Consider the following 14,594-nt stretch of genomic DNA (forward strand, 5'->3'; position numbering starts at 1 on the left):
GCTTGCTTTCTAAATCTGTTTTGTGTGCAGCTATTTTGCCAAGAAATTAGAATGAATTAAAACCTGCAGGTAGATAAAAGGTCATCTGTAGCAGGGAATCCTTCTAATAAACAAGTACAGTTCTCAAGGATGCTTTTTCTTGTCTAGGTTTCATACATTTTGTACCTTTTTTTGATTTATATAAATTTTAGGGGTTAGCCATGAATGAGTAAATGCTGTCTGTTAACTCTGTAACCTGCTGTGAAATGTATGTGTAATATTTTGGCTTGTTTTTCTTTGAAGTGAATGAATTTTTAGTGTTTGAAGGCCCCATCTTGCTGGATATGCGTATTAAGCACCTAATGAAAACAAAGCAATTGACGCAAGCTACTGCCCTGGCAAAACTCTGCTCTGACCATCCAGAAATCAGTGCAAAAGGCAATTTCAAGCAAACCTACCTGGTCTGTCTTTGTTCAGGATCACCAAATGAAAAGCTAATGGAAGAAGTAAGTAAAAAATTAAGAACTTTTTTTAGACTTACCTCTTTAATGATAATAACACCACTAATCATAGGCTATTTGTCTGTAGAAGAGGTTTTTTTTTTTTCCTTTAAAATATGACCTAAAATATTTTTGGTATCTTGTTCTTTCATTTAAGTCACTTTTAAACTGACTAGTAATTACTTGATTAAAACATTTATGGAAGTGTGGTATTAGGTCACTAGTAGGTATTTTCTGGCTCTGCCACAACTTCGAGTTTGCTTGACGTATTTTAAAACTGCGCCTCAGATCTTGCTAGTAAGGTGAAGGTAATGATTTTCTCGCTCGTACTATTTTGACTATATCTTTTTGTGTAGTACTTGGGATATGGAATGGGGCCCTTTAAATGCTACTTTCAGTTCAGAGAATGAATGTAACCTTTTTTTGACCCAAATTCCTGGGTGAAATTGAAGGTGAAATTAGATATTTGATCTGGTTTGACTTTTGCATTTAAATAAGACGGATTTTATATTTCAAAGAAGAGATGACAGCTTTGCTCTTCCACATTCTTTCAGACGACATCTTCATTTCCCACCCTACCCCAAAGTTTTATCTGAGCCAACTGCGATTGTCAGTTTTCTTGACTGTCTGCATCTCTCTGCTGTCTTTTTGTCTCTCTCATCTTTTTATCTTAATAATAAGTATTGAGGATGTTGAAATTGACCTTAAAGGGATGAAAACTATGCAGTGAGTAGAGTTGGAAAAGTTTCCTGCCCTAGATATAGACTAAATTCTAAGGTGACAGTTTCTCACTGGGCACGTTCTTCTGACGCTCAGTAGGATTAGATTGGTCTTACCCTCCCAGCTCTGGCTGCTGTAGGCGATGCCAGAACAGGCTGAGGAGGAGCTGCGACAGGGCTGTGCAGTCTCGTGTTTGTTTGCTGAAGACCCTTGATGGAACTTGGAATTTGTGACCCTGCAAACACGCTTCCTTCATTACTCAGCCCCGCTGCACTCCCAAAGCAGAATGGGCTTCGTCAGTGAATGAACCCTGAATCCCGTGGACAAAAGGAATTTGTTTCTTAGGATGCCATAACACGCAGATAAGTTCAAACTGGGTTATCACAGAGAACCTAGTTCAGAGATTTCCAGACCTCGGATTGCCTGGGTTGCTTAGCTTTGCAGCTTCAGCTGCAGCACAATTTGCAGTATTACTAACCATTCATGAAAGTTCATGTATAATCAAGAGAAGGCAGATCTGCTATTAGCATGTCAAGGTGGACTTCTGAACTGAGAAGGACAGTCATTTCTTAGTGTGAGAACAGTAAGAAAATGGAGGGGGGAAGAAAGGTAAACTGTGAAGAAGTACAGCTCACTCTTCAGTGGTATGGAAAATTTTATATCAATTCAGAATAGGCAGAAAAGTAGTATTTGAGCTCATTTTCAGCTTGGATAAGTCTAATAGTTAGCTTCAACAATGTGAAGTATTTAAATCTGCAGTGTGTGAAACGCTAGACTGACAGACCCGATGGCTGGACCTGTATAGACCTTTGCTGGAAGCTGGGTCCCTTAGGAACTCTGAGAGGCTGGAAAAACATTTCAGAAAAAAATAACTTTATTTTAAGTTCAGTTTCCCATATTCTTCCCTAAGCTTTTAACTGATGGTCCCTGTCTGAGATGGGGCACTGAGCGAGGCAGACCTTCAGTCTAAATTGGTATTACAGTTAGGTTAATCCTCTCTGAGGTCTTAAGAAATGCAGTTTTCTTCAGAAGACAACTTTGAGGTTATTAAACCTCAAATGATGTTCAGTGAAGGATTATTAGTATATTTACAAGGTGTCAATTTAGAGGGAAAAATTAGTTGCTGTACTCTTCAAAATTGTAATTTGATTGCTGGACCAATAGCTGGATACCACCGTGCCCAGCCAAGCTGTGCTGCCACCTTAGCCAAAGTACCAGACCAACCGGGTGTTTGGGTGGGTCCTTCTGTTTCTTGCTTTGGGTGATTTCTCAGGAGAGACTTCCAGCAGCGCTGTTGCAATGGTCAAGTTATTCTTCAATTGCCAATGTCAAAGAATAAATACCAGCATGTACTGCCAGATGCACTAATTGATGTAATCAAACCAGTCTGCTGAGAATCAAATTAGACAGTAGTTGTTATAACAAGCGCACTGATTCAGTAGTGATACAATTCTCTAGTACTACTGTGGTTTTTCCTGTGTTTTGCTACAAAACTAAGTACTTCCATTGTTGCTTGAACAAATAAGTTACATTTCAGAGACTGTAATGTCCTTCCATAAAAGCATTCAGTTGGCCTGCTTGTTACTGTACAGCTTCCCTTTTCTTTTCATCTTTGATTTTTTTTTAAAAGATACTGGAATGTTCATGTTAAACTTCAGATTCATTAACTGCTCAGCTATTGTATTAAAGCAGTAGTAACATTAGTATCTAGTAAACTGGGTTAGAATTTCAGGTAATAATCTTTTTATGTTAGGCTGCAATTTAAAGTTATAAATCTGCTTATTACAATTATCGTATGTATGTACTATATATAAATAATTATGTTGCATGTTAAAATTTTTAGGTGACTGGGACAGCAGATACAAATAAGTCTTATGTCTGAGAAACAAGTTTATATTTACTTTAAAACAGTTTTTCTGGGGGGCATAAGCAGTTTTGACACTTTGGCACTGATTTGCTTTCAAGCTTCTCTCTATCTGATAGAGTTAAATATTCGCTGAGTTCTAAATTACTCTCTTTTTGCAAAGGATGAGATGACTGCATGTCTGAAAATGAAACCACTTAGTCTTGGTCTTGGTCTTGTTTCCTTTCCTCCCTTCTAGATTGCAGAAGTAGATTGCAAAGATGCTCTAGAAATGATCTGTAACCTAGAATCTGATGGAGATGAGAAAAGTGCTCTAATTTTATGTGCAGCTTTTTTATCTCGCCAGCTGCAGCAAGGAGAAATGTACTGTGCCTGGTGAGTTGGAATATTGTTTTCTGTCTAGTGGAACAAAAATTAGTTTTGGGAAGATAGAGCTGATGCATAAACCGTAAGTTAACTTTTTCTTTATCTGATAAAATCTGTTGGCTAAACAGGAAGGAGATAAGGCTCTCGGAAAGCTAAAACAGAAAAGGAGGAGGGAAAAAAAAAGTATTTGACAAGATTAGCTTCCATTATGGGAATTTGAAGGCTGCATGTATAATGAGGCACTTACAAATACCAGTAGCTGGTTAATAATTTTTCTTGACAATATTCTTACACTGTAGAAATAAGGAATTTAATATCTGCAGGCAGCTAGTCAGCATTATGTCAACATTTAATGCATAAGTACCATTCCCATCTGTCCTTATTTCATAACACAGTATTTCTTTCTCTAACAAACTTCCAGAAAAAAAGGAGCTCTTTACTACTATAACCAGGATTTTGCTTTAACAGATTCTGCTAAAGTTTTGGGGGTTACACTATTCCACAAGGTTCTAAATACTCTTGGCTATTTGCACCTAAGGAGGAATAAATTAGTGAGTTAATATAGATACAGTAATACTGTTTGGCTTCGGGGGCTAATTTCTCACTAAATCACAGTTAGATTTGGCTCTTAAAGCAGAGCAGCTCAAGAAAAATGTATCTACCGCAGAGAAAAGCCATCTTCCTGTTGCTGTTAGTAATTACTAAGAATTCAGAAGTGTAAAATTCCAGTCTGTGGAGTGAAGAATAAACTAGTTTGCAAGACTTTTTTTCAAGGCCACATGATGAGTCTGTAAATTGTGTAACATGAATTGTGGTTTTATTCTGATCTGTCCTTCTGGAATTGAGTCACTGTAATAATTTTGAAAATTACATACTAATAATGTGGGTGTATTAATAAAAGCTTTTCTCTCTAAGATAAAGTGTGAATAAATTCAGATTTTCCTTTCCTAAAGACAACATAGAAACTGTTCTGAACCTTGCATTTCATGTGATCAGATTAGTGGTTGCGTTGCTGGCCCTGAAATATTGTTCTCTTGTTCTCTAGGGAACTGACTCTTTTCTGGAGTAAACTGCAGCAAAGGGTAGAGCCTTCTATTCAAGTGTATCTAGAGAGATGTCGTCAACTTTCTGTGTTAACTAAGACTGTTTATCACATTTTCTTCCTGATTAAAGTAATTAATTCAGAGGTAAGGATACTCCTGAAAGAATATTTTTGGCACTTCTAATGGAACTGTAATCAGGAAAATTTATGAAAGCTGCTTAGGCGTCCTGTCTCTTTGTGTAGCATTAGCTTTGGGGCAATCCTCATTGGTTTTAGGAACGGCAGTAGCAACTTCCTTCTGCAGGTAAACTATACATTGGTTCATTTTGAATCATTACAACTTCTTTGTTCCTTTGGAGAAAAAAAAGGGGGGGGGGGGGTGTAAACAGAAGAGCTGGATGCCACAACTGAGATGAAGGAAAAACCAAAGATGAGGTTATAGCCTCTTCAATTGTCCATGTCCTCCTCTAAATTAGTTATTTTCTGTTAGCAGGTCCTAACATTCCTCCTCATTGTTTTCCATATTTCAAATATTAAAGAAAATGTAAAGGAAAAGCTTATGAGGAGAAGAAATGAAAGCTGTATATTAATACATGAGGAAATTACAGGAAGTTAAAAAAAATAAAAAAGAAAAAACACCACAAAAAAACCCTTTTGAATTGCCACCTAAGAATGCCATTTGTTTAGAAAAATTAAATACTTGCCTTTTTTGGACTTAGATCCAACATTCTTTAAAAACTCTGTTCATCTGTCTCAGCTAACCTTGTCATCTAATTTTCCTAGTTTCCTCTCATTAGTAGTTGCACTATTTAATGTTTATCACTAAATTGAGCTCTTCCGAAAGATTTTACTTGGGAGAGTTCTGTAATTCAGTATATTAATTCCAAGAATAAAAATTCCTTTTTTCCTTTTGCAGTGTTATGGTATGGCTAGTCTCATGGGCTTCTGATCTTAAAGATTATTTTTCCAAAGATCTGAACTAAAGTGGCATTAGAGAGGGGAGGAAAATAACTTTCACAGAGGCTTGTGATATTAAGAGCTCTGTCTGCTCCATGCAATACTGATTTTTCTCTAGTGAGCTGTGGATCATTTAATTGATGGCAGAAGTTGGGAGACCATGTGGGTAGTAGACTTGTGCATTCATAAATTCACTGGACTTTATTCTCACGTATACCACAGCCTCTCTGTGCATCCTTGGCAGCATGAAGGGACTGTAAAGTGAACATAAATGTAACTTATGATGCCTGAGGGTATAAATGTGAAAAGACCACATGACCTTTGGAACTTAAAAAATGATGGAACGTTTAACTATACGTAACTACTTTCAGTTGGAATGAAGTCGTGTGTTCAGTGAGGTCACTTGGCTTTTAAGTCGGATAATCTTTAAAAATAAAAAGAAACCTTTACCTTAAGTGATTTCCAAATTATAGATCTTTTTCAAGATCACATGCTTCTCTTACTGTAGCACTTTTTACCATTTGAATGCTACCCAGTGTTAACTTCGTGTTCCATAGAAGCTCATCTCAAATAACTGACAGGCTTTATTTCGTGGAAAAGGCTCAATATTGCTATAATATAAACTTAATACCTCTAAATACAGTCCTAAAGTCCTCAAACTAGACAGAACATACAATTAATTTGTTTTAGTTGTATGTGAACATCTTTTTAGTAGCATGAAAACAAATTATGCAACTGAAGGAACAGCATCTAAAGACAAACCACTGTGCTTCTTAACATAAACAGTATTATTACAAACTCCAGGTGCAATTTTTTTCTGACACTTAGAGTTGAATAATGGTATCTCTTATTTACAAATACAGAAAGGGTTGTGATAAGCTGACTTACTAAAATTAGTCTTGCTTTACAGATCGATGGTGCTGGACTTGCAACCTGCATTGAACTGTGTGTGAAAGCGTTGCGCTTGGAATCCAGTGAAAATACAGACGTCAAGATATCTATTTGCAAAACTATCTCCTGCTTGCTTCCAGATGATTTGGAGGTTAAACGTGCTTGTCAGCTGAGTGAATTTCTTCTTGAACCCACTGTGGATGCATATTATGCTGTTGAAATGCTATATAATCAGCCTGACCAGAAGTACGATGAAGAGAATCTTCCAATACCAAATTCTTTGCGCTGTGAGCTCTTACTTGTACTGAAAACTCAGTGGCCTTTTGATCCAGAATTCTGGGACTGGAAAACTCTGAAGCGTCAGTGTCTGGCACTGATGGGGGAGGAGGCGTCCATCGTGTCATCAATAGATGAACTAAACGATAGTGAAGTTTATGAGAAGGTTGAGGATTGCCAAGAAGAGACTAAAGAAACTTCTGTGAATGGGCTTGCTGGCACTTTTGATGAAGCTACAAGCCTTCTTAAGGGTATCAGAGATGAAAAGCAGAAAAAGAGAGAAATTAAAAAGCTTAGAGAGAGGGGGTTCATATCAGCTAGATTTAGGAACTGGCAAGCTTATATGCAGTATTGTGTTTTATGTGACAAAGAATTCCTAGGTCATAGAATAGTTAGGCATGCACAAAAACATTATAAAGATGGAATTTACAGTTGCCCTATTTGTGCCCAAAATTTTAATTCTAAAGAAAACTTTGTTCCCCATGTAACTCTGCATGTTAAAAAATCCAGCAAAGAGAGATTGGCTGCTATGAAACCACTGAGAAGACTGGGAAGACCTCCTAAAATAGCAACTGCCAATGAGAATCAGAAAACTGATTCTGTATCCAAACAGGAGCAGCGACCCATTAAGAAGAACAGTCTCTATTCAACAGACTTCATTGTGTTTAATGATAACGATGGCTCAGATGATGAAAACGATGACAAAGATAAACCTTACGTACCAGAGGTGGTGCCAGTTCAAAAGCCACTACCTGTTAATGAATTCACCTGCCCTGTAACGTTTTGTAAAAAAGGCTTTAAATATTTTAAAAATCTAATAGCACACGCAAAGGGGCATAAAGATAATGAAGAAGCTAAACGTTTTCTGGAAATGCAAAGCAAAAAAGTGATTTGCCAGTACTGTAGACGACATTTCGTAAGTGTTACTCACCTGAATGATCATTTACAAATGCACTGTGGCAGCAAGCCTTATATCTGCATACAGATGAAATGTAAGGCTGGTTTTAACAGTTATGCTGAGCTGCTGACGCATCGGAAAGAGCATCAAGTCTTCAGAGCAAAGTGTATGTTTCCTAAATGTGGCAGAATTTTTTCCGAAGCCTATTTACTCTATGATCACGAAGCACAACACTATAATACCTATACCTGCAAGGTTACAGGGTGCGGAAAGGTATACCGTTCTCAGAACGAACTGGAAAAGCATGTTGAGGATCACACCAATGAGCCTGAAAATGCGCAACAGCCTGAAAGCCAGACTACTCAGCCTGATCTTAGTCAACCTTCTAAAGCTAATGAAAATACCGATGAAGTTGCTGTTAAAGAGGAATTGACGTCTCCTCCAGCTGACAACCAAAGTAGTTTTACCGAAGGAGAAAACGTCATCTGGAATCAAATCAAAGCAGAACCAGTAGGGAATGAAAGTGTAAATGCATCAGCGAGTATATTGCAGCAAAGCGATTCCTTGCCTAATTCTGGTTCGGAGCAGTCTCCTACGGGTTCAGTGAAGATAGAAGTGGCAATTCCAGAAAGCAGTGTTAACTTGCCTGCTGTTAACCAGAAGATCCGAGAGAACTTTGTAAAAAGAGGTAAATTGGCTGCTACTGCCAGCAAAGTAGATACCACTAAACCTGGTGCCCAGCAGTTGTGCTCATCAGTTGACTCTTGTCTTCCAGTTTTCCAAGAGAGAAAGGAAGAAGACTGTCTCAGTCAGACTCAGAATAGTCAAAATATTTCTGTGACCTCAGACACACTAAAAACAGAAGCCCTTGAATCAAAAAGCTTAGAAAGACAAGTGAGTGCTGTAAATCCATTCAGTGTGCAGAATCAGGCAGGATATCGAAACAGTGTATCCATTTCCAAACTTGAAATTGAAGACAGTATTAAGGCTGCAGCTAATCTATATAACCTGCCTTTAAAAACTTTAGAAAGTATTACGTTTATTCCTTCGCAGCCTAACATAAATAGCTCTTTAGTTCCGGCTGTGTCACCAGCAGCCCCAATTCAGAAATTTAATTGTCAGGTTGAGGGGTGTACTCGAACATACAACTCGTCACAGAGCATTGGCAAACATATGAAGGCAGCACACCCTGACCAATATGCTGCTTTTAAAATGCAGCGTAAAAATAAGAAGCCAAGAAAATCCAGCAATGTGCAAAATGTGCCGAACGATGGGAAGATTGTATATCTTATGCCATCACAAGTGGGAAATCCCAGTGGTGCTGCTTTTACTGCACAGAACAAACCTAATTTGAATCCCAGCTGTTCCAGTCAAGTGCAACATGTCTCAAGTACACTTTTCCCAGCCCACCTAGAGAATTTGGCCAATCCTATGTTGCCTATAGCGGAAAGTGTCATAAATCCAAGTTTGTCTACTCGTATTAAAAGTGAGCCTGAGAGTGTTTTATGTTCACATATGGAAAATTTGTCTGGTGCAACCTTACCTTCCCAGCTAGACGATCTGGCAAAAACAGTTATGCCCCTCAACATTGATGGCGGTTCAGATCCTTTTCTCCCTTTGCCTGCAGAAAACGGTCCAATGTCTCTCTTTCCTTCATCAGCAGAGAATCCCCCAAATTCAGTCTTTTCACAACTGGAAAATAACACAAATAACTTTTCATCGCAACTAGAAGGAAACACTAGTTCTGCTTTCCCAAAAGAGGAAACTGTGGATCAAATATTTCCCTCACGACTGAGTAATGACAATAACTTCAGTGAAACTAGTTCTCAACATCCAGCTTCAGAGAAGGTGAAAAAAGATCGTGGCCGGTGCCCAAATGGGAAAGAAAGGAAGCCAAAACATAACAAGCGAGCAAAGTGGCCAGCAATAATTAGGGATGGCAAATTTATCTGTAGCCGGTGTTTCAGAGTTTTCACTAACCCTAGATCACTTGGTGGTCACTTATCTAAGAGGTCTTACTGTAAGCCTCTTGAAGGATCAGAAATTTCTCCAGAAGCTCTGCAGGCTAATGGACAGTCTTTGCTTGCTAGTATGATTATTTCCTCAAATTCATTAAACTTGCAGCAACCCCAGGAGTCTGCCTTCAATCCAGAGACATGTTTTAAAGATCCGTCATTCCTCCAGTTACTTGCAGCTGAAAATCGTTCCACAGTCTTACTGCAGAGTATGTTTCCACGAGCCAGTGTGACTAACTTTAATACCAGTGGGAATGAGGAAGGAAATCAAATTATAAAACAAGCCTTGGAAACTGCAGGAATCCCAAGTACCTTTGATAACACAGAAGTACTTCCACACGTAGTTACAACAAGTTGTGTCACTGGTACGACTCAGATAAATGCAGCTGTTCTCCCCAACTCAGCTGCATCCCCTCTGCTGCAGACAGTCTGTAACCCCAGTACCTTGCTAACAGACCAAAACAGGGACCTCAATGCCAAAATTCCTCCAATAAATGAATGCAAGAGTTTGCCTGGTTTTGCAACAGAGGACTTAATGTTAAAGACTATTGAAAATGGCTTATGTCCTAGCTCGTTTTCTAATACTGTTGCAGCAGCGCAAAACTTTGCAGGGAACAGTTCACGAGTTTCAGTTATAAGCAGCCCCAAGAATTCAGAATCAAGCAACGTGAATAAGAAGGGAACCAGTGCTTCAAAGAGGAAGAGAAAAGCAACTACGCCCGTGCTTGCGCCCAATACGTCACAAAAAGTAGCAGTAAATAATACAACAACGATGGGACTTCCAACCAAAAGCACTGAAGGAAATGTGCAAATACAGGGAGAAAGTTTTCAGTCCAACTTGCTGGCAAATTGTGGCTCTCAAGTGGTGGTGGAAAATCTCACGCAGAAACTCAACAATGTTGACAATCAGTTATTCGTGGCCAGTATCAAAGAGAACTTCAAAACAAATCTGGAGACCCATACAACATTACCCCCTCTAACAGTAAAAACTGAAAATGGGGATTCCCAAATGATGGCTGTAAATTCTTGTGTGCAAGCAAATTCAGAGGAACAGATTTCAGAAGACAATGTTATGCAGAACTTTGAAAAAACCCTGGAAATAATTAAAACTGCTATGAATTCACAGATACTTGAGGTAAAAACTGAAATTCAGGATCCTGTCGCTGCTTCAGGGCAGAACTCACAAGTAAATAATGCACAGGCTTCTTTGGGAAATTCTGCACTTAGTGTAAAACTACCCACTCCCACACAGCTTGCTGTGCACGCGGGGAATGTCACTGCTGCAAAGAGTAGCTCTGCTCAGTCTGAGACATCTCAAAAGGATGATACTCAAATATTGGAAATTTTGGAGGGCTTGCAAAAACTGAAACTAGAAAATGATTCACCCATTCAGGTCTCTGAGACTGTTTCCCAGTGTCCTCCAGCAGATACGCTAGCACCAGCGGTTCCTGTTGTATTGACTGAAAATAAGTCCCTCGTCCAGATATCTTCAGAGGCAAGTAACATTCAGTTTAGTGATAAAGTTAATAAGCCTTTTGTATGTCAGGATCCAGGCTGCAATTACAGTGCTATGACAAAAGACGCGTTATTTAAACACTATGGAAAGATTCATCAGTACACTGCAGAAATGATACTAGAAATTAAGAAACATCAACTGAAGTATGCCCCGTTCAAATGTGTTGTAGCTACCTGTCCAAAAACATTCACGAGGAACTCTAATCTCCGAGCACACTGCCAGCTTGTACATCATTTTACGACAGAAGAGATGGTAAAATTAAAAATTAAAAGGCCTTATGGCAGAAGATCTCAAAACGAAACTATAAACACAGCCCCGCGACCTGTTGAAGTAAAACCTTTGCAGACACTAATAATAGAAAACAAAACTGCAGCTCCATTGGTCAAAGAAACTCAGATAAAGGAAGTTGTAGAGCCTGTAAAAGTCTTGGAAAAACTTCTACCAGAAAATAATATTCCTGAAAGACTGGAAAAACCTCCCCAAGTGGTTTCTGTTCCACCGGAGCAACATAATTCAGCCTCTCTTAGTGGTACACAGGCACAACCCAAAGTCCGCAAGGCTAGGAGGTACAGGAAGGAAAAAGAGGAGAGAAAACGTAGGAAGCCTGTAACAAAATCTCTGGAGTTTCCCACTAGATACAGCCCTTACAGACCATACCGATGCGTCCATCAGGGCTGCTTCGCGGCTTTTACAATACAGCAAAACCTAATCCTTCATTACCAAGCTGTGCACAAATCTGACCTCCCTGCCTTCTCTGGCGAAGTGGAGGAGGAGAATGATCCAGGCAAAGAGGAACGCGATGAGGTCGAAACCAAAGCCGTCGTCAGAGAGTTCAGGTGTGAGGTGAGTGACTGTTCTCGCATCTTCCAGGAAGTTACCAGCTTGATACAACATTATATGAAGCTTCATGACATGACCCCAGAGCAAATTGGAAACATGAAACCGTCTCCAGAGGCGGGAAGGTTTTCTTGTGATCAGTCTCAATGTAAGTCTTCGTTTACAGCATATCTTAACTACATTGTACATCTTGAGGCAGATCACGGTATTAAGATAAGGCCAAACAAAGTAGAAGATGATGGCGTATTCAAGTGTGACTGTGAAGGCTGTGACCGTATTTATGCTACTAGGTCTAACCTCTTGAGGCATATTTTTAACAAACATAATGACAAGCATAAAGATCATCTAATAAGACCCAGGAGACTGACACCAGGTCAGGAAAACATTTCAAGCAAAGCAAATCAGGAGAAACCATTGAAGTCCAAACAGAGAGGACTAAAAAACAGATCGGGAAAAGAAGGTAACAGGCTGTCAGTGAAAACAAAACGAAAGAAAAACGTGAACTTGGAAAACAAAAACTCCAAAGGAATGCAAGTTCAAGAAAATAAGGCTTATTCACTGAAACGCGGCAAGCACGTGTATTCAATAAAGGCTAGAAACGACGCCTTATCAGAATGCACGAGCAGGTTCATAACTCAGTATCCGTGTATGATAAAGGGATGTTCATCCGTCGTTACGAGCGAAAGTAACATAATAAGGCATTATAAATGTCACAAGCTGTCCAAAGCATTTACCTCCCAACACAGAAATCTTCTTATTGTGTCTAAAAAGCACTCTGTCTCAGAAGTAAAGGAAGCCTCTTGTGAGCAAGAGGAGACTGATAAAAAAAGTGATGTGAAAGAGCCTGAACCAAGTTTGATAGCGAGCAATAATGATTCAAGCACACCTACGCTACCACAAAAGGAAACTGAAAAAGGTGAGAAGGATGAGGTGGATGAACTGACAGAACTATTCATTACTAAACTGATTAACGAGGATTGTTCAAGTGTTGAAAATCAAGCAAAAATCTCTTCCAGTGTAAATAGTGACTTGCAGGAGAGCAGCTCCTGCCCCTCAGACAAGCAAAAATCAAACAACTTAAAAAGAACAAACAAAGAAAAAAATGTGTCTCAGAATAAGAGGAGGAGAGCCGAAAAAGCTGAGGAAGTACTGCCTGTTGACGTGAATAGCACACACAAGGAGGAAGAGACTGCTGTCGCCATTCAAACGGCCGAAGAGCAACCTGCAGCTTTCGACTGGAGCTCATTTAAGCCAATGGGTTTTGAAGTGTCATTCCTCAAGTTCCTTGAAGAGTCTGCTGTGAAGCAAAAGAAAAACACCGAACGAGACTACCATAGCAGCGGAACCAAAAAAGGATCCTATTCAAACTCGCGAAAATCCAACGAGAAGACCTCTGTAGCAAGTAGTAATGTCACTTGGTCAGGTTCTGAAACTGAAACCCTTGTACCGTTTGCCAACCCATCACGGCTTCCGTGTGGTGATAATGTAAAGATAGTTTTAGACAAGGCTCTTAAAGACTGCACTGAGCGTGTGTTGAAGCAACTTCAGGAAATGAAACCTATAGTCAGTTTGAGAAAGCTCGAAGAACGTTGGGAGGATGATCCAGAGGTTACAGCTGCAAAAGTAATTGTTATGGGTACCGAGGAAGTGGAGTCAAAATACTGAAGACCTGGTGTGTTTAACCGTGACCTGTAATAAAATGTATTTTGAATAGGAAGCCATCAAGCATGCTAGTAACTGTGGAGCTCTTTTATTTTGAGGTGATTTAATCTAGCAAAAAACATGACCTGAGTCATGTAAATTTCTTATTTGTTTTTATCCCTATGGGACTTGAAGAACAGAGTAATTGCTTCAGTTTTGTAAATACTCGATCAAAACCTCAACTTTCTATCAGATTGTCCTTTCCATGACCTAAATCTTTGTGAGTTGTCTGTGATTGGTATCTTTCACCAGGTCACTGCTCATGTATAACAGTACTCTTTATTTGTAGATACGTTTTTTTTTTGTATATATTTATTATTGTAAATCATTTGCTGCCACCAGCAGTCTGTAAGTCTAAACTATTAAATGACACATTTATATTCGGAATTTTAATTTGTAACTAAGTGAGCAAGTTTTTAAAACTGTCCTTTATTCATTTTAAATTAAGAACTTTTGAACTAAAACTAGCTAAGTCTGCCATATCCAGTTTATTTTGCGTAAAGCATTTATTTACAGGAGAGGAGCTGGATAAGATCACATTTCATAGGTTAAACGTACTGACACGCTCTCATTTTTGTAAATTTTAACATCCAGTATCTATGGATGATACTCATATGTAGTTAACTCATAAATATAATAGTTTTCTTATAGCTACATTTTTCATTGCTTTTAATTGGATACAAAGCATTTATGATTCCATAATAAAAATGGAAATGTGAATAAAAATAGTTTGCTACATTGGAGATTTAAAACAATATTTGGTATTAAAGAATCCGTTGTGAATGTGATAGAAAATTAGTAGTGTGGAGCAGTGTATATATTTGAGGTGGTGATTTGTGAAGTAGCCCAGTATTGCCTTAAATAAAATCACATTTCATTTCTTGTTTTATACATGTGATCTTATAAAGGTTATTTTTGTTTCTGTAACTTAGACTGGTGTATAGTTTAATTTTTGTTAAAAAAACAAAACAAAAAAACTTCAGAAACCGTTTTTGTAAATAGTGGGTTTATAAAACAGATGGTTTATTTTGA

At 38.6% G+C, this 14,594-nt stretch overlaps 1 protein-coding gene across 1 annotated transcript in view; it reads left to right on the forward strand.

Moving 5' to 3' along the window:
• The window catches only part of ZNF292 (zinc finger protein 292), a 55,287-nt gene extending 40,834 nt beyond the window's left edge, over nucleotides 1-14,453 (forward strand). Inside the window, exons 5-8 of the mRNA XM_075087230.1 lie at nucleotides 283-485; nucleotides 3,302-3,438; nucleotides 4,475-4,616; nucleotides 6,339-14,453. Coding sequence (XP_074943331.1) covers nucleotides 283-485; nucleotides 3,302-3,438; nucleotides 4,475-4,616; nucleotides 6,339-13,526 — 7,670 coding nt within the window. The 3' untranslated portion in view covers nucleotides 13,527-14,453. The remainder of the gene's footprint in view (nucleotides 1-282; nucleotides 486-3,301; nucleotides 3,439-4,474; nucleotides 4,617-6,338) is intronic.
• Nucleotides 14,454-14,594: the final 141 nt, after the last annotated feature.

The sequence above is a fragment of the Phalacrocorax aristotelis genome, chromosome 3 (genome assembly GCF_949628215.1).
Source record: "Phalacrocorax aristotelis chromosome 3, bGulAri2.1, whole genome shotgun sequence".
Classification (NCBI taxonomy): domain Eukaryota; kingdom Metazoa; phylum Chordata; class Aves; order Suliformes; family Phalacrocoracidae; genus Phalacrocorax; species Phalacrocorax aristotelis.